Genomic DNA, 21,679 nt, shown 5'->3' on the forward strand with positions numbered 1-21,679 from the left:
CATCAGCTGTTTACAAACTCGTTTGTGGTATACGATGAATGATGGCTGGAACTCGTGGTAAAAGTTTGTTTTCGTCTGGAAATTACCATGTGCCTTTAATTTTCAGGTTTATAACTAATGCCTAAATGCTAATATAAAAATAATGGCAAGTGACAGAGAAATTCTACGTGAAATATGGGAGGGCAAACTACCTGTTTGCTTTATTTTAAATTCCGAAGAAGTTATCGATTTACCATCTCCTGAACCATACTATTTGATGGTACCAAGACTTAATTATTTTCCTCTTGTTACCGAAAAGGTAAGTTACAGATTATTACATTTTTAAATCTAAATTTGAATTATACATTTTTGTATCAAATTGATAGTGAAGTAACCTCATCAAATTGTCTTTGTAGCTTGCAATTAATAAATGCACCTTTAGATATTTTAACGTTATTATTGTTTTTGTATGAAGAGTTAAATATTTTCGTTAAAGTGGATAATGTGAACTAAAACAAAAATGCATCAGAGGTTTTATTATTTTTTTTAATTTATCTATCTTTACTTAAGTGTTCATTTAGAGTATTTATATGTTAACCTTAAAATTGTTACATAACCGAAGCCTTTTTAATGTTTATTTCTAAGACCTTGGACATGTTTCTATACATATTATATTGTGGAAAATTAGATGGATAGTTGGTGAGAAAATTCTTGCATGTCCTTGCTAGCAGTTTATCTAGAGAACAACTGATTCAGAAGCCAGCATATTAATGTGTATTGTATTTTCTTAATATACTTAATTTTGTTTATGTTTTAGGTTCGTAAGCATTTTCTGCGGTATGTACATCAAGATAAACATGAAGCAGAAATGTGGCTTGAATTTAATGGACTTCCTATTAAGTGGTAAAATGCAAATATTGTTATAAAGTAATTAAATCATTGAAAATTTATGGAAAAATGTTAAAATGACTTGCAAATTATTTTATTAATGTATATGAAGAAGTATATCAGCTGGACTGAAAACTCATTCTCATTCAAATTAATAAAAATTTCCCTTTAGATTAGATATAGCCTATTTGTTATTTTCCCCCTGTTATTTGAAAAAAAAAGTTGTCTTGTTGAAGCCTTATAATTTGATATGGGGTATTTCTATATTTTGGAAAATAATAATTGCACTAAAGAAATGTTTAGTTGACAATAAAGAATTATGGAATCGTGGAGTACTTCATATTTTTATTCAGTATGAAAATTCATTTAAGTATTGTATCCTGATATATTTTGTAACACTGGTATCACTTTATTAATGGTTGAAAGTTCATAGATAGAGTATAAATATACCAATCTTATTCAGTCTATAGTGTTAAACTCCATATTGTATAAAAAATATTGTTCTTAGTAATAAATTCACATTCCAGATATTAATGTATTTGTAAAATAAATTTTTCTTTTCCTATTGTAGTTGTAGAATCAAACAAGAACTATCAGTCTTTTGGTTGTGACTGTTAATGTATTGAATTTTATCCTCTCCCTATACTACTGCACTTCATTATACATAACAATATTATTTGTACATCACCTAAAATAGTTTGAGGGAATATTTTTGTAGTAATCAAGATAAAAATGCATAATGAGAAGTCTTAAGTTATGAAAACAATTTTGGTAACTTTATCTATTTTAGTGTGATATATAACTAAATTATATTGGCAAGCTACTTGACCATCATGATTAAGATCTAGTGTTCTGGCATTTAGGCAGGTCTCTATGTAGAAGTCATTGATATTTCTCTGCTTATATTCTATTTCTTTTTACTGTTCCTTTATCTTGATATTGGCCTGTAACTGATAATTATATCCTGTCCCTCTTCTAATTTTAATGTTTCATTCATATGGCTGAATTTCATATGAAACACTGCTATTAACTTTTGTCCTTCCTTAATGTTCATGTAGGCATGTTCCTTATTGCCTTCTGTAGAAATCATGATATCATCCATCTTCTTTGCACCCGGGAGCAAATAGTTACCTTCTTTTTGTCTAATTATCATTTCCTTAGCTGTACTTGGGACTCTTTAACTTAGTTGAAGAGTATAAAACTAAGCATAAACTGAGACCGTTATTAATTAAATTTCTGATTGTATGGTATGTGACAATGAGTGGATGAGTTCAATGGTAGGTATCAGTAGGTTTTTGATAGGCACGTACTGTTGAGTCATTGTTTATAAAGTATGTGTAATCATTATTATATACTGTAAACCAAATCAATTATGCAGTGTTATTGAAGTATTTTTAATAACTTTAAAACTTTTTAATCACTTTTACAACCATCTTCTTTGAATGTTATTGTTGTTCACACCCTGATATCAGCTGTTGCAATTGCTGGTGATTACTTTTTAATTTGGCAGATATATATTTATAATGTGGTCAAAAAGTGTGTTGAATTTGAATTGTTTTGGTTCATTTATTATGTTGTACTTACTTAGTCAAATCCTTTTTTATCCAATGGGTGTCAAGGAACAAAAGACTTTCCACTTCTGTCTCTCCTCTGCCAGCTATTTTATCATATTAAAATCTCCACCTCTTGCCTGAACCAACGTTTGCACCCCATCCCTTCATGAATTCCTTGGTCTTTCTCTGGGCCTCCATCCATCAGTCCTGGCCTACCACACCTGCTTAGGCTGTCTTCATCCATTCTTATTAAATATCCCAGGCATCTAAGTTGCTGCTATTCCACATTCTCGATAGTGGGAATCACCTTCAGCACATTCCTTATAAATTATTCCACAGTCTATCCCTTCTTATCTTTGCCAGGATCCTTCTTAAAAACCTCATTTTCTGTGCCTGGATCTTACTTTTGTGCTTCTCAGACAAGGTCCACCACTCACAAATATATGTAAGAGTCTGTAGAATAGTTTTAACCTATTCCAATGGAGTAGGTTGTTATATTGCGAGTTTATATATTTCATGATTTTTAAAGCGTTTTAAGATTGGTCCTTTTTAACATATGTACAGAAGATCAATTTTTGGATTGCTTGCATGTGTTTGTGTTTACTGCTTCTGTAATATGATAATAATTAATGTTGGCTCTGCCATTTAATCCAGTGATTTTTTTTTTAGAAGATTTAACAAAAGATGTAAACCATTACTCTGTTAATATTACTGATATTATTTTTTTCTATGATTAAGAATGTAATATAATAAAATGTTTTCTTAAATTTTGGTATTTTTTAAACAAGATCCATCAACAGTTCTTAACTCAGTACCCAATCTAGTGGTACTTTTATTTAAGATAAACAACCCATATCTGTATTTTAATAAGTATGTCCCACTATTAATTAAGGGTAAAATAATTTTGTTAATTTGTATGTAAAATATTAAGATGTAATGCTTTTCTTTCCTCAGGCATTATCCAATTGGTGTGATATTTGATATAAATAAAGCAGATATAGAACTTCCATGGAATATAACTGTTCATTTTGATAAATTTCCAGAACATGAAATATTACATTGTTCAAATAGGTGAGTTATTATTTACCAAAATGCAACTTCATCATATTTATATTTTTGTTAAACAAAAATTCAGTAGGAGTGAAGTTAAGAGAATGAAGGATATGTGGAACTAAGGTTAATAGTGTATTTTGTCAAAGTTTAAATGTTTTATTATCAATTATAAACATTTTAATTTCATTCTCATTTGACAAATCAAAAAGTTCCTAACTGACAACATGTTTTCCTTTTTGTTTCTTGGTCAGCAGCCTTGGCACAAATTTTGATATGTGATCCATATTCAACTTTTCAATCAAAGTCAAATGATTTGAACATTAATAAAATTTCAGATTTTCTGACACTTTTGGACCGTCAATCTTCATTTTTTCTCAAGAATGGAGCATGTACTTATTTAATTAGATTGCAATCAGTTGGCATTGTTAGCCATCCATATTTTTTATTACCCTCAGTTGTTATTCTGCCTAATTTGAAATGATTAAATCAATAATCACAATATTTTTACTTTACTGAGTGTGACAACAGAAGTTTTCTCTTATTTAAAAGAAAACATAGCACACCATTGTTCTTGAATATCGTTCATCTTTTTTGACTAGTAAATTACCTCTGAGATTAAACATACCATCTTTTACCTCAATATTAAATTTAAACTAAGAATCTTTGTGTTATTTAGGTATATGAGAGAGTAAGCCAAAGAATAGAACATTTTTCAAAAGAACAGAACCAGAAGGTAGATAACGTCATGCCAAATTAAGAGAATTTTTTGAAGTTTAATTTATTTTTGGGCAGTCTGGTATACACTATTGATTTCCTTTTACAAATATAAATGCTGCTTTTTTTGTGTGTGTTTTTTACAGTTGTGAATTAAAACCTGTATTCAGTTAAAGACTTTTATAGTTATCATTTACACTGTCAAAGTAATAGCGATTTTTCTGTTGTTGAAATGAACAACCATATTTTGGTTGTTTCTTCTGTGTTACGTAAAGTATGGCAAGTTATCAGTGGAAGTTATAGATTCTTTTTTTGTTTCATCATTTAATCATTTAAAGATTGAAATACGAGGCATATTCATAAAGTAAGGGCCGTTTGGTCATTAAAAAAAATTAACTTGTGGGAAAAGGTTACTTAGTTTTAGTTTTTTGGTTTTTTTTTAACCTCCGGGACAGAGGATGAGATGGATGACAATGTAGCATGTGAAAATGCTATGCCTGACCAGGATTCGAACCCAAGGCCTTATGAAAGGCTGAGACACTAGCATTTGCACCACAGAGGCCGGCTACAGTTTTAGTTTACTACATATCTACTTCTCTTTTCCACATAATAGCCGTTCAATTCTAAGCACTTTTCATAACGCTGCACCAGTTTCATTAACACCTCTGCATAGAAGTTCGCCGCCTGTGAATTGAATCAATTGATAATGGCACTCTTGAGTTCCTTGTCGTTTTCAAACTGTTGTCCACCAAACCACTTTTTCAAATGCAAGAAGAGGAAGTGTCACTAGGCGCAAGGTCAGGACTACTTGGAGAGAGGTTAAAAACTTCCCAACAAAAATCTTGAATCTTTGTGGTTAAGGCAGTGGTGTGAGGGCAAACGGTCGTGAAGGAGGATTACACTGGACGACAGTTTCCCATGTCGTTGATTTTGGATCACACATCTCAGTTAGGTGAGTGTTTCGCAGTACACATCAACTGTAATTGTTAATCCACATTCCATGAAATCAACCATAATGACGTTGTTTTCGTCTCAGAAAATGGTAGCCAACATTTTTTGACTCTAGTACGGAAAGTGCTTAAACTTTTTTGCTTTTGGGAAACTTGAATAGCGTTATTATTGACTGTAGTGTAATATGACTTATTAGCGTAATATTGACTGTTGTTTTGATTCTTTGTTGATGTTGGATATCCGCATCTTGTCATCCATAACAATGTGGAAAAACAAATCATCTCCATCTTGTTGATAGCAGTCCAAAAATGCTCATTCACTGCATATTCATTGCTCTTTGTGTTGGTTAGTGAGCATTTTCAGTACCCACCTTGCACACAATTTGTGGTATCTGAGCTTTTCTCTCACAATCGTGTAGATAGAGGTGTGTCCAACATACAGAAATTTATCAGCCAGAGCACTAATCATTAATCACTGATCATATCGCTGTTTTCGGTTCACTTGTTCAGTGATTTTGTCGGTCTGAATACTGGGTCTGCCACTCTGTTCTTCGTCATGCATATTTGTGCAGCCATTTTTAAAGTCTCGACAATATTGTCTAATCATTCCTTCACTCATTACTGTTTTTTTTCTGTTTGTTCTGTTGTTCTGGCTTTACTAGGACTTGAACGCTGTAACTCTCGACTTCCAAATCAGCTGATTTGGGAAGACGCGTTAACCACTAGACTAACCCGGTGGGTCACTCACTCATTACTGTTGGTATGAACCTACCACACTGTTCACTAGACACAACTTCTGATGAATTTCAGCAGTTGAAGATCCTTTTGCACACGAAAATCGAATCTCAGCATGTACTTCATAGCCGGCAGGAGGAACAATAGTCACGGACATTGCAATCTGCATTTACTGGCAGGCAAATGATTACTGTATCAAAAAACTGCAGTGGTTTCATAAATAGCTGATAGATGGCCCTGCATACGTGAAACTGTGTTCAGACTCACTAATATTTAAATATAAGCCAATTGCCCTTACTTTATGAATATGCCTCTTATATAGTTTCTAAAGTTCATGCGATTTCTTGAAATATTTTCTCCTGCTGAGACTTTTGTTATTATTAATGTTTCTAAAATTCCTTCTTTTAAGAACAGTAAACTTTTTCATTTTTGGAACTGAAAAAATAATTAGAAACTTCTAGAATAAAGTAATCGTAATTTCAAAATTATTTTAGGTTCAAATACTGTTAACTTGTTGAGTCTGTTTATACATAATTCTCTGTATTTTGTTTGAAAATTATTTATTATGAGGAGATAGAAAGCATCTCTGTAATTGTATATTTTTTCATCATACTGCTAATTAGTCTATTCATATAACAATAGTTTTTTGTGTAATATCTATTACGGCTTAGACTCGCAAATTGTTATGAGTGAAAAGTAATTGTGTAAAAGCTGTACAATCTATATTATAGTCAACCTAAGGAAACTACCTAAATTATTGTTCACTAAATGTCCAAAGTGTTTTGAAATGGAAGTGAAGATTAAACATGAATGTTAGTTAATGTGCTTTGAGATAAAAGGATTTTGTTTCTTGAGATATTAACATGCGGTGGAATCATCATCTTGTAAGATATAAATTTGCTGCATCAATTGTAAGCTCTTTTTTAATTTCTACAATCCATTAGTATTTTAAATTGTGTAACTTACAATTTGGTAAAGTTCTTTTCAATATAAGTTATATTTTTTATGTCTGTTTAGGGAAGTAGTAGAGTCTCATTTTATGTCCTGCATTAAGGAGGCTGGAGTATTAAAGCATCGTAGTCAAATTGTATCAAGTATGCAAAAGAAAGATCATAATCAATTATGGCTTGGATTACAAAATAGTAAGTAGTTGTGATTTATGTTTAAACATTATTTCATTTAGTTATCAAGTAGATAAAAGTATGTTTTTTATATTAGTTTTCAAATTCTGTTGTGTTTATACATTTTAAAATTGTGTATTTTATGTTTTGAGTAAATAAATTTTTTTTTAAATATATTTTTTAGAATTCCAATTAGTGTTAGTTAATCAAATCAGGTTATTAAAAGGGTGGTCTTAATAACAAAATTAAATTATCTACATGAAGATTCATTTACTTGATTTATTTTGGATACATTGTCCTCATATTAATTTTGCAAACTGTGTAGTATGAGGCCATATTGAGGTGGAAGTAATTTTTATTCTAATTGTCATTTTTGTATTTTCTGAAGAACAGACACTAGTGTTTATTCCTTTTGTTATTCAGTTAAATTGTTATTGATTTTATCATTGTCATTTATATCCATTTAATATCAATTTATTCACGTAGCCGTACAATAATTTATTTACAACTACATCATACAATACATAAATTAGTTATTATTTTTAGGAGTGTTAAGTTCAGTATTCCATAAAAATTAATATACCTTTTTAGTTCAATTTATGTATTGCATTAACTGAAGGTAACTTGCCAAAATCCAAAGTCACTTGTACAAATATCCAAATTGTACAATGTATGTATTGGTGAACAGAAATCCACTATGTAAAATCTAAAAAAAAGATGTGGAAGCATCATATTGTGTATCCTAATGTTTAACATGCATTTAATCAGTTGTTCACTTTCAGTTTTGTTATAAAATACATTTTTTATTGTTATTTACTTTTACAGTTTCTTCTATTACTTCCAAATGGTTTTTAATCATGAAATCTATATTTTACATATAGCACTTAGAATTTATTTCAATAAAATATCTATTAAAAATATTAAGTGCTAAGCTTATTCTATCAGTACAGCAGAGTTGTAAGTGTTAAAAGTTAACTTAAAAATTAATGTTTCTAGTGTTGACAAATATATTTTGCCCCAACATTTATGTCATCTGTATTTCTGGCCACCCATCATTGCTACATGGTAGTGTTTATTTTTTTGCTGTTATTATTTACTCATTCAATTGTACATTTATTTTGAAGGTCAGATTTTACATTTGTTCATTTTTGTTTTAAGAAACTGTACTTAAGATTTAAAAAAATTATGTGATCTTTTTTCCACTTTGTTATAAATTTGCTATAAATTTTTGTTTGTAATCTGCATTATACATTCTAAACTTTGCAATAATAAATGGGATTTTTACATTAAATTTTGTTTTTAATGATTTAGTTTATAGCTTTTGGCTTTTTTTTTATATAAGATAAAATACATACAGAATGCTGTATATTTTAACTTTAGATGCAGTATTTTTAGGTAGTATTAACTTCAAAAATATTAAGTATTAATATAATTCTGAGTTGATGTAAACTTTGTTTAATCTACAGTTTGAGCGTAAAGTTCCTTTACATGTTAATAGCGTAGTACAGTTAGATATGTAGATAAGCATTGTTATGAATAAAAAAACAGTATATTTCAACATTTATGTGTGGTTTTACATTAACATTTATTGTGAATAACATTGTTACAAAAGTTTAAGGTTCATTTATCAACAACATCAGTGTGCACTCCTCCACATGTTTGATGCAAAGGTTGATGCGCCACTATTTTCTTGTGTGCATCCGCTGCAGCACATCAGGAGTGATCCTTTCAGATGCCATACAAACTTCATCTTTCAGTTGATCGTCATTTACAAACGTCTTCTTTTATTATCCCCCATAGTGCATTGTCCAGTGTGCAAAAGCCATGGCAACGGTACTGGAAGGTCTTGTGATCCACGTCCAATTCAGCACAGAAACAGTTCATTTAGCCATGTGCAGCCACTCACAGCAAAATGTAGTAGAGCAGCGTCTTGTTAAATTGTAATGATGTCAGCTATTCCATGTGTTATGTGAAGATAGCTGTGCTGGCTCACAGAACAATCAAAGAAATATAGTCTAAGCAGATTGTCTGCCATTATCCCTGCTGAAATCATAACATCCAGCAGATTGCACTCAATTTCCTCATAAAAGTGTGGATTGTCTTTTGCTTAAAAAAAGATGTTACGATTTTGTGAGCTGCGATAAATTGCGCACTCGTCAGAGAACATTAATTTTTTTGATCATTTGTATGTGGGAAGCATGTGAGCAGCATTTCACATTATTCCAACTCACGATCATTCAACTCATTCACTGAGGATGGCCGAAAACATGAAACATTCAAGTTTTTCCGCATGTGGTCTCGCATAGTCGATCGCAAGATGCTTAATTCTGCAGACCGCTTATGGGTTGACTTCATCAGTAATAATCGTTCAGTTGATTCCAGCATAGCAACATAAGTTTTGGTGTGAGTCATAGGCCTTCTACTACATGGTGCATCAAAAACACTTCCTGTCACAAAGGTTTTCTTCTCCCATGCAAATAATGTTGGTCGTGATGGCGGTGGTTTTCCAAACTGTACAGTGAAGTCTATCAAAATATCTGCCAATATCTATCAAAAATGTATACCATTTTTTGTATTGTTTTGTATTTATAACAGTATTTATCTACATGTCTAACTGTACTGTGCTATTAACATATAAAGGGAGTTTTCGCCCACCTTGTATGTGTGAGTGTAAATAATACACACACAAAGCATGAAACTGTAAGCTTAGTTCTACATCAGGCAGTGTTAAGTCAAAAACTCTACACATATTTCTTTATCCATTATACTTATTGCACTCAGTAATATTTATTATACAAATTAATTTTACTTATTCATATTCTAAATGTTTATTTTAAGCAAAATTTCAAAATATTTTTTTTTACTTGGTCTTTGCATTATCCTGCATGACTGCCAGCTAATTATAATAATTTCTAATATTTTAAACTGAAACTTGTCATAATTACAGTAAAGCCTGAATTAACGGAGTTTTCAGGATTGAAAATATTTTCCTTTGTGAACAGGATTCCGATGAATACAGGGATGAACTAGCAGACTATACAATTTAAAAGAAAAAATATAGTAGTGAACGTACTAGAACCCCATTTAATTTTCAGCAGTGGATTGTTCAGTAGTTTGTTAGTGAATTCATAAGCACAAAATTTCTATCTTATTTTAACATGTACAGAACAGTATACTAGATTGTAGAAGAATTTTCATATTTTAATTTAAAAAATTTTAAATTTAGAAACTGATAATGTTGAAGAATAACGAATTTCATTATGACTAATACACTTTAATAAGAAAACATAATTTAAATTAACCTAAATGTACTTTTTTACTGTTCATTATGTAATTTAGTCTTTATTATAAGAAAAAAAATTGGATTTTTTTTTTTGTACTGAACTTTTACATTCAGTACAAAAAACTGAATGTAAAGCTGTATAAAACTCAAATATCAATTGATATTTGAGTTTAAAATATCAATTTTCACTAGATGGTGGTCAATAAATTTATCTATATTCTCATATTCTCTATGTTAGCCTCGGTCTCTAATAAGTTGCAAGAGTAATTAAATTATAAAGTCGAGATTAAATTATAAAAAAGATTAGAGGGGTTGTAAGTTACATTTCAGCCACCTGGTATATATAATTTAATCAATAAAATCAAAACCATCAAATACAGTACATTAAAAATTAAGAGACATTTAACAACTGTAGCGCTTTCAAAGTCAATATTTTATAATCAACAGTTAACACATAAGAAAATCTGCATATAGTACTTGTCATTTAATATTAAAATCTCTATCCCATACCATGGTGTGGCATTGAGTAATACTTCATATTGATGTCAGTATCAGTATTATAATATTGTGATGTCAGTTCAATAATAATAGAGAAATTGATATTTTTAAAGGATATTATATCAGTAAATTTAAAAATAAATATAAAATAATAAACAGAATATGATGGTTTGTTATATTGATATAACTGATATCATAATATTTTAATAAGAAGTATTACTCAATGCTGTGCCATGGTATGGGATAAAGCTTTTAATAGTAAATGGTTAAGTACTATATGCAAATATTTTTACATGTAATTTATAATTTTAACTGCTGATGATGAAGTATTGACTTTGAAAGCACTGCAGTTGGTAATTATGTTACTTTTTATTGTACTGTATTTGGTAGTTTTGATTTTATAATATTATCATCGGTTAAATTATAGAAATTCAATACTGTAGAAAAAATGTTTGATAAAATATATGAAATTATGTGTATTTTTTATTATAAATATGCATGTGTGTGTTTGTGTTTATTTATATTTACATTATTATATATTTTTAACCTACAGAAAGTAACTTTAAAATCCAGATTTAGTTTTTGTTTTATTTTTATGATGTTAAAAAAGTAGCAATCCACAAAACCAATTTTATATACATTATTATGTTTACTTAAGATATTTGAAATAGTGCTTGATTAGTTCAAAATCTTCAGGTGCTAAAGAGAATTAGCAGAATATAAAATTATTATTATTTTGTAAATATAAAGAGTTATATAAATTCTAAAATAATTTTGTTTCAGATAAATTTGATCAGTTTTGGGCAGTTAATCGAAAACTAATGGAAGTTGGTCAAGGAGGGGAAGACACATTTAAATACATTCCATTCCGATGTCATCATGGCGACAAACCCATGATACAGAGACTTGTCCGGCCTGTAACAGAAGAAGGACATCGTAAAACTCTTTTACATTTATTACAAGAAGTTTATCCTAATGAATATCAGAATTGTGAGTAAAATAATAAAATTATTTACACTTCTTAATTTGGATAACTACAGTGAAACTTTCCAATAATCGACTCCTCATAATACCAGAAATTTTTAAATTCCATGGCAATTTTGTACTGGTATTAATGGATAAAATACTTCTCTCAGTAATAGGCGCAAACAATGAATTTACCTATAAAAACTTTTCAATCAGTTTTGAAAAATGGAGCAGGAATAAAAATTGCATTTTTTTTTTTTTTTATATTCAGTGCAACTAATTTATTTATCTGTTGTGAATTACACCACTTCCTGTCTGGACATTGATGTTATGAATTCAATCACTTCATCATCCAGTGTGATTTGTCATCACTGTGCAAGTATATACTGTACATTGAATATGTGTAATATTTTTGTTACAATATAGTACTGTATTTCTTCCTCCAAATACTATTGTAGTACGTCAACTGCTTGATCCGGGGATCATTCAGAACTTTAAAATTAAGTAATTAATTTTAAAGTTCTGAAAAACCAGTACTTATTGTGAACAATGAAAGTCACGTTTGCTGATGAGCTTTCTAAGAGCATTAATGTATTGGATGCAGTTTTATGGATTCATATGGCTATAAAGCAGGTTACTACTATGACAGTAAGAAGTTGTTTCGTAAAAGCTGGTATTAAACCTCCACACACTAACTTCAATCTTGCTGAACCAAATGAAAATTCTGTGGAATAGAGTGAATTACAGAACTTTAACCATTTGGAAATACAAAGAATACCTGAACACTGACAGTGCACTCAACACAGAGGAAGTATTGACTGACATCTGTGATATTGTTGCTGCCACTGACTTTATTTCCAAAGTAAATGACTGTGACTGAAGATGATGATAATGACAATGAACCTGGAGTTACCATCATGAGAAAGGAAGCAAGAGAAGAGGTTAGAAAATTAAAATCAATTTCAAAAAGGATTACCAGAAGGCGTTGTTTTAATATCATAACTGTAGTTGCATATTGAAAAAAATATGTACCAGGACTTCAAACTAAAATAGACAGCTGTGTTAAACCTTCTGCATATAAATAAATTATATGTAATCGTATTTGGTTTTTTATTTTGATCTATACATTATTTTTTTTACATGTGTTTTGATTAATATCTTGTATACTATAGCTTCTTTGATTAATATTTTTGCAGCTTATATTGTTTTTATTCCATTTTAGTATAGTACAGAAATTTTATAGGTTGATTACAGTAGTATAGTACTATTTTTTTTATTCAAATATGAACATAGAGGACAGTGTTTTATTTTCAAAGAAACAATAAAAAAGCTTGAATTTTGCAGTCATTTAAATTAGCAACTAATTTTTTTTTTAATTTTAATTTACATGAAATAAATAATAATACTGTATTCACATTTTTCTGAATAGAAAACGCTTCTAAATAATGGACAGATTGTTATTCCCAAGCAATTTCTGATATTGGAAAGTTTTACTGTATATTTATAATATTTCTTCCCTATTTATTTACATGCTGCAGATTTGTATGCATGTAACTTCAAACAAAAATTAGCATCTCTTTTCCTGAAAAGGAATTTATGATTAAACTAAGACTTAATCGATTCATGCTTCTTTTTCCCTATTATTTATTGGTTAACAAAGTGCTTTATTATTTATTTATTATTTTATTATTTATTATTTATTTTTTTATTAACAAAGTGCTTTCCTGGAAAAAAACCAACTAAATGTGTATTTATTTTGAAGTTTATTTAATATGATTTTTATTAAGATTTTATAGAAATAAGTCTTCTATTACAATGTTACTTAAATTACTATGGAAAGATTTATATTGCATTCTGCTGTAAATGTATACAGTATTTGTGTTATTACATTAATGTTAATGATATTTTTACTTTTCAGTGAAAGTTATAATGCACGGTGTCGAACCACCCAGGGAAACTCCATTACAATGGATGAGTGAACATCTTAGCTATCCAGATAATTTTTTACATCTGAGTATAACAATGCAACAATCATCGTGATGTTATAATGTTAAAGATAATGAACATATACTATGCCAACTCGTGTTACCTTTAGGTATATATGTTATGACTGTTAAGGGTAATCTAATTTAAACTAGTTCTCATTAGTTCATCTTTGTATGTTATGTTTTTTTTATATTTTATTAATTTTATTATAAAATAATTGAAAAATAGTAACATAAAAAATGCTTAAATATTTATAATCTTTTTCACAATTATGAGTGTAATAAATATTTCAAATTGACTTTTTATATTGTAAGAAAAATATTGTTACATTATGAAATTTCTCTTTTATTATAATTTAGCAGTATTGATTATTTGACAAGCTTATGTTGTTATGCGACAACATGTTTTATCTATCATAAAAGTATCATTTGATACATATAGTTAAATAAATATTTGAATTACTTGAAATAAATGTAAACATAGAGATGAGTTAAATCTATTTATGTATAAATACAAATAATTTTTAATGTATGCTTTTTATATTATTATATGTCATGTATTTTTTTTTTCAGTTTGAATTCAGTGTCTATAGTTCATATTATATTGTTTTTAAGTAAATCTTGTTATAATTATCTTATAACATAATTAATCAAATGTTGCATGAATTAATATCAGCATTATAATCATTGGGAATGAATGTTACTACTTATTGGTTTGCAATATTGATGAAGCTGTAATTAAATGTAAATGATAACAGTTGATTTATATTTACTATTGCTTTTTTTTCTTTTTAATTTATAAGTATATGATCATTTATTTATATGTTTAAAAAAAAATTATATATTTAATAAATTTGAAAAGCGCCCCCCTATCCACTGAATTATCATGCACATTTGATTTCTGGCAGAATGTTTTTCAAGTTAAAAGCATTTTTATTATGCGTCTAATTAGCTGTTCTGTGATTTTTTTGTAACCAGCAAAAATAAATCATTTGTTGAAATAAAAGTAATAATAAGCTGATTTTAATTAAAGATTTGCTTATTTGATTGTTACCAAAAAATGTACCTTTCAAGTAAGTTACTGGATTTCATTTCTCAATCTGAATCCAAAAAGTTTACATAATTTTTCTAAATCTGTTACATTTTGCTTAACTTTCTGTAGTTTCTAATGGCTTGAACCAGCTTCCTTTTTAGTCATAATGAAGACATTTTGTTTGTCTCTTATTCATAGATGGTGTTCTTGAAGTTTGTTGTTCACACTTAAGTAGTATGGTGAACAATTTTTGTTGTTGGCTGCTTCAAAACAATTGCCTACAATTATCATATCAAAAAAATTATCATAATTTACTGGAATGGTTGGAATTAAATAAAAAATAAATAAGTGATGGTTAAAAAATCTTTTTTATTGAAAAAAGTTAAGGCATTTAAATTTTGTGATTTTTATATTTACTTCCTTTTATTATGGTTTTGACTATGTTTACCGCACAAATATCATGGCTATTGTGAAACTGTTATCGTACAGAAAAATTATTGGAATTAATGAAATGTTTATTATTTCTTTTAAAGGTATTGTTTTAACATTATTTGATTCATCTCTCCTTTCTGTTTGTTTGGCTTACATTTACATTGTTCTTCACTACTTCCATTTGGGCAGTCACCAAAAATAGTTTGCTGTATGTATCAACTGATATTACTGATTACTGTGAGTATTATGTGACAGAGTGATAGCAGTGGTTAGTGCTCGCTAATCTACTGTGTGAGGTATACACAGTCTGAAATCCAACTGGCAGTTATAATTTAATGTTGATCCTTGATACTGTTTCACCATTCTGTTGTTATTTTTAATAATACATTTTCATTTCATGATTCAGAGCTGTAACCGGATATAGATATATCGGCTACACGAATGAAACATTATAGTTGCTTAAAAGTCTTGATTCAAGGAAGTTGCATTACATGTCTTGAGACTAACAGAATGTCATGGAATAAAAAAAGCTTTGATCTCTTGAGGGGCATAGCATCTCTGTATGGTTTGATTACTTTTACTTCCTCGCGTATCCCTCTTTTCTTATACTATATTTTTATTTCATTAGATGTTATGGGAGTTTTGGTTAACGAAATCCTTTCCAGTGCTGTTGGAGAGGCAACTACTCCTTGGTGAAGCTTGCTGAGATAATGCTCTGCCTGTGAGCTTCTTTGGAAAGTTCCTTTCCTGGTGTTGTGTATTTACCCTCATAAGACTTAAGAAGATGCAGATGTGCCTGTGTTATTATTTTGTTAGAATTACAAAAGATTTTTAAATAATTGGATAATTGCTGAAATTGTACATAAGCAGGAATTGCTTACGTATAAATTTTCATCTAAATTAATTAATAAAAAATTACAAAAAATAGTATGTTTGTTGAAAAAAATAAGTATTGACATGACTGATTGATTTTTTGTAGGGAAATATATTAAAACACGGTTTTGCAGTATGATGTTAAAATTTGATTGCTTCCTAAAGAAACACAAGAAAAATATTATTATATTCAGTATAAATAATGCAATATAAATAATAAAATATATTGGGGGTAGTTTTATCTAAAAATTGTTAGATTTTTTCAACATAATCCTAATTTTATATTATGTATTCACTGGTACAAATATAAATACAAAATATTTATACTTTTCTAAGCAATATTTACTTATTTTTTTATACTTATGTTTAGATCAGCAGCATACAGTTTAAAATTATCAAATATGTGGAATCTCTCCAGCATGCAAGTGTTTTGAACAGGAGTGTCTTAAATAGCTATCGTAAAATATAACAAGAAAGAAAGTAATGAATTATCCGTTTTATTAAATGTTTTCTTTGTTTCTTTTATTTATTTTGTAACTGAAATTCTGTCCTGTTAGTGTGTTCATAATATGATGAGAAAAAAATTAATATTCTTGTTTTCTTCCTTGGATTATTATTTCACCTGAAATTCTATTTTAATTCCTTGTTTCGTATACAGTTTTCTCCAAGAATAGTGATGTTCACTATGTAGCCAATCCCTACTGTGTTGTGAGTGAGCGTATATTATCTAGAACTGAATATCATCTGCATTTTGCTCCCATATTGATATGAAATAGTGCATTTGCCTCAGTAAAGAAAGCAACAGGATATCATTTCACCTCATCTGCTTGACATGAGATGCTGTACCATTTTTCAAGATTGACATAATTTGCATCTGGTCATCTGTAACTGTTACTGTTGAGGCATACAATGGCTAATGGAGACAGAGCTTAAATTTAACTCTGTTGAAGAGTACCAAACAGCATTGTTTGAAATTGGCTAGTTCTTTGAAATTATGTGTTGCATTTAAAACTGGTCTGACAGTCAAATTTATATTTCTTAATGTGCTATAGATAATTTTTCATTGAACTTCTATAAATCTGTCAGTTATTACAATGTCGCAGATGATGTATAAGAAGCAACCTGGTTTAAATCCTGAGTCTGTTACACAGTTTTAACATAAAATTTTTGTTTCTATAAATTCTTTTTATATGTATTCGATACTCTATAAAAATCTCATCATTGTTGTTAATGTTTAATTTTTATCATGTTTATTGCTGTTATTGATTCTGTTTTATTTATATGTATGTGTTTTAATGTCTAATGTTACAAGTATTATATTTCATAGTAATAATTATTTTTATAAAATCGATCCTTTCAAGAATCATATTTTTCTGCACAATACAAATTATATTAATCCGATCAACCTAAGTACAGAATTAAAATAAAATAAAATAGGATGACACCTATTTTATTCCATAATTCAAGCCAAGGGTGCTTTCGCGAGTCCCTCGTACCATCAATTGCTCGATACAATTTTTCAAATCATTCGTACCAATTTATACATTAAAATTGAAATTAAAAACCCTATACTATACATAAGATCTAAAATTTAGAATTGTTAAAAGATCCTTTTACAAATTAAAATCAAAATAGAAATAAAACTAACATTTTTCAAATTCAGAAATTTTAAATTAAAATTAAAAATTGCATATATATAAAAAATATGAAGTCATGTAATAAAATTAAATTAAAAGTCAAAATTAAAATCAATAATAAAAACAAAATAGAAAAAAACATGGACTAGCTAGCCAAAGTTATGTGACTGTCATTATCATTTATAATAATTAATAAATAATAACAATAATAATGTGAAAGCAAACAACTGACTTGTTTTGTCTATTAATACATTTTTATTATTGTGGTGCCATTATTAGCAATATTAAATCTATTTGAGATGGAAGTAAATTTCTTTGAGGTAATTAACATAATTTCAAATAAAAAAAAAACTTGATGAATTAAACTTCTTTCAAATAAATAGGAATAACAATCAAAAAAATGAAATTAATAAATTGTTATTGTATTTACACATTTCAAGTGAATTTGTATGTAGGTTTTCTTCACTATCTTGTTTTGTAACTATTGGGAATATTATATTTTTAAAATGAGTATTAATAAAATATATGATGGAAAGCATTCAATTTTTCTTTATTCTAATGATAATTGCTGAACTTTTAGGAATTATAAAGTTAATAGTTATTTTTATTGTTACTTGCTCAAATTTGTTTTCATTTTGCTTTATTTACTGCTTGAAATGGTATATGTACATCAGTTATTTCATATAATTTTTCTTGGCTTGTATTAAATAGAGTATTCTCTTAGAATTTAGTGGACTTCTGTCTTCTGTAACAAGTCACAACATCACAAAACTTGCCTTAATAAGATTGTAGCTTGAATGTATTTTTTTGTGGTTACTTATTTAAACAGTTTTGGGCTTCAGAGAATTATCTGAACAACTTTGATATTGAGTAAATAATTTATTTATTAAGATACAAAAATGAGTTGTGTGAATTTAGAAGCATTAAAACTGAAAGCTTTTTTTACCTGTAATCAAAAAGGCATTTAATGTGTGTATCATTAGTTATTCAAAAATATCCAACTGGTAATTTCACACAATGTTTGTTATGACATATCCACATCTATGCATTCAAATGCGTTAACAATACTCTCCTTAAGGTCATCAATATTCACTACATGAGTTTTATATAATTATCATTGATGAAGACCCATAGGAAAAAATTACATGGCTATATCTGGTGATAGATGTGGCCAAGCAGTCGGTCTGTCACATCCAATCTAGCAATTTGGGAATGTGTTTTTTCATGCGAGGGATTCACACACTAATAAACCCCAGTGTGGCAGCACTGCATCATGTTGAAATATGATTTCAGGTTATAATTCTTCGACTGAGGGTAAACAAACCCTTCTAACAAATTCAGCTAGATTTTCGGGTTAACTGCCGTTTCCGCATAGAAAAAAGGTCCAGTCACATGATCATGAAGCAGTTACACCAAACATTTATTTTTGGGCTATCTCTGGCGTGATTAAGTGTAACGTGTGGGTTCACTGAACATTCCAATTGTTCACTTTTTCAGACCCATGAAATGTAGCCTCATCTGAGAATATAACTTTTTTAAGGTAACAATCGTCATTTTCATGTCTTTCAATCATTTCCACAAAAAAATTCCTTTCTAGCAGTGTGATCTTGCGGTGTAATGCAATTTTTTTAATTTTTAAAGATGCAGTTTTAAATGTTTCTTCAAAACACCAGGAATGATAGATTGTGGAAGATTTAACTTATGTGCTGCGCTCCAAGTTGTCTGCCCAGGGCTGCAAACAAAAAACTGATGAATGATCACCATTTTTCATCTGATGTTCTAGGCCTGCCTGCATCCTTCTTATGTTCAACACAGCCAGTTTCTTTAAATTTATTGTACCATGAATGAATACTTGTTCAAGAGGATGGTGATTAAGTTGTACCAAATTCAGAGTTCTAAATTTGCGTAGAACTTGTGAGTTTGATTTTGTTTCAATAAACTACTCTGCGCATTGTTCTTTCATCTATTAATTCATGGAAACTGACGTATGTGGTTATATATACAATCATAGTGCTATCTAGTATTTGCTGAGGGAAACTTTATGAGTTACCTGTTAAATAGAGCCCAACCATTCATTAATAGAACTATTTTTTTTTTCCTAATAAAACTCTAAGTTTGGATAATTCTCAAACACCTGATAGATACATTTTTGTTAATAATTACTTATTATTAACTAATAAAATACAGACTTGTCCAGTCATAGTCTTTTCATCACAGATGATTCTGTAGCAAATGAAAATGTTAACCAAGACCAGAATTTGAACCAAAACCTAATGGACAAAAGTCTGAGATTCTACCATTCTTCCATGGAGGTCGGTGGAGTGATATGCAATAATAATAAAAAGTACTGCATGGCTTAGTGATTAGAATAACTATTTTTAATTCTCAAATTGCCATAATTGAAGAAAAATAGTTTTTCTTCTTTTGTCAATTCATTTTATAACAACCATAAAGAAAAACGTACATCCCAATTTTCCTATTGGGAAATAAGATAGTTTTTATTAGTATATTTTAATAATTGATTCTTGCTTAATAAACTTATGTAGTATGCAAGCACATTCCACATTGTGATCTATGCCTAGATACCCTTAAATCTATTTTTTGTTGTAGACATGTTGTAGAGTGCTTATTGTAGTCATCTGACTAAAATATCATCCCAGATTCTTAAAATAACTAACTTATTTTCTGTATGAATCATGAAAGGGGAAATTTGTTGCCAATTAATCTTTTTAACTCTATTATCTTCCTTGTATGAGTTGTTTCATCTTTTAGCCTTAGTAAGTAAAATTAAGACTAAATCTTCATGAACAAATTTTTTAAATCTTTTTTTTATTTTTGGGAATGTGTTTTGGTTTATTTACAATATATATTTTTTTAATTGTTTTTGAATATTTTTTTATACCAATGTCAGTTATTCATAACTAAGTCACAGTCATTGTTAATAAATTTCTAACAGAATTATTAAAATAACTTATGAATTATAAAACTGTAAGTTTATAAAATTTGTGAGTAGTGCTTGAAGATTTTTCTTATTTTCAAATTTATTTCTTCAACTGTTAAGCATAGTTTTTCTTTGTACTTTATTTTTAAAGTTTCTTTATTATTTTCAGCCCCAATTTTGAATTTAAAAATAAATAAAAAAAATATAAAAATAAATAAATAATTTTATTGTTATATACATATATGTTTTATTTCAAAATGTAGTTCTAGATATATCGTGGTTGATTTATAAACTTCTGAAATAAAATTTATTATTTTCATCTGTTTATATTACTGTAGAATATTCATGTAACAGTGATCGGGGTTTGTACACTATACTATAAATTTACATCACAATGTCAATAATAAATTTATGCTTTTTTTAATTTTCATTTTATTTTGATTAACTGATGTTCTTTGTAGGTGGCAAATTGTATGTAATTCTTGACAGCTGTTGAGATTATCGGTATTAGTACAGCAATGTCAGCTTTTGTTGATTTCTATATACATTTTTTTAACTTGTTTAATGTTTTATAGGTTGCAAGTATAAAAAATTCTTGTATAGTTTATAACATGAGATCTATTTTTATATTTATATGACGTGTGTTTGATTTTCACATAATTTATAACATAAAATAAATAGATGATATTTTTTCACTACAAAAAGGAAAATATCATTTATAATATTGTTCTAAGAGAACAATAATTTAATTGTATTAGAAATTATTGTTTTTGAAATGTTATGTATAATTTTGTATTTTAATACATGTATATAATACATAGTAAAGGAGTTTATATGTCTGCTTATTAATTTCTTAACTACAAGGCTTGGCTGATAAATTTTGGATATATATGCGTAGCATGTGAATGAAAAGAATAAAAAGTGCAATAACTTAGCTACAGAATGCAGTATTTATTTTTCAATGTAATCCCCATTTACACTGATACTCTTTTCCCAATGTGTGACAAGTGCATTCCGTCACTGGAAAATTCTGGTGGT

At 28.6% G+C, this 21,679-nt stretch overlaps 1 protein-coding gene across 2 annotated transcripts; it reads left to right on the forward strand.

Annotated features, from left to right (window-relative positions):
- Window positions 1-21,469, forward strand: Atg5 (autophagy protein 5). Of its 2 annotated transcripts, XR_012757231.1 has the most exons (7): window positions 1-298; window positions 797-882; window positions 3,375-3,491; window positions 6,890-7,014; window positions 11,558-11,764; window positions 13,659-13,835; window positions 16,434-21,469. XR_012757231.1 is itself a non-coding variant. In XM_075371836.1 (6 exons), exons 1-6 carry the CDS (start codon window positions 143-145, stop codon window positions 13,778-13,780), a joined length of 813 nt encoding a protein of 270 aa, XP_075227951.1. In that variant the 5' UTR covers window positions 1-142; the 3' UTR covers window positions 13,781-14,757. The 2 variants fall into 2 exon arrangements, 1 of the variants encoding a protein (XP_075227951.1); XM_075371836.1 differs by lacking the exon at window positions 16,434-21,469 and having other exon boundaries at window positions 13,659-14,757.
- Window positions 21,470-21,679: the final 210 nt, after the last annotated feature.

The sequence above is a fragment of the Lycorma delicatula genome, chromosome 7 (genome assembly GCF_047948215.1).
Source record: "Lycorma delicatula isolate Av1 chromosome 7, ASM4794821v1, whole genome shotgun sequence".
NCBI lineage: Eukaryota > Metazoa > Arthropoda > Insecta > Hemiptera > Fulgoridae > Lycorma > Lycorma delicatula.

What these genes read in the sequence shown, in the direction of transcription:
- Atg5 (XM_075371836.1), top strand. Translation starts at nt 143, where the DNA reads ATGGCAAGTGACAGAGAAATTCTACGTGAAATATGGGAGGGCAAACTA. An exon ending in TTCCTCTTGTTACCGAAAAG is followed by an intron (nt 299 to 796) that starts GTAAGTTACAGA and finishes TTTATGTTTTAG; the next exon opens with GTTCGTAAGCATTTTCTGCG. An exon ending in ATATTACATTGTTCAAATAG is followed by an intron (nt 3,492 to 6,889) that starts GTGAGTTATTAT and finishes ATGTCTGTTTAG; the next exon opens with GGAAGTAGTAGAGTCTCATT.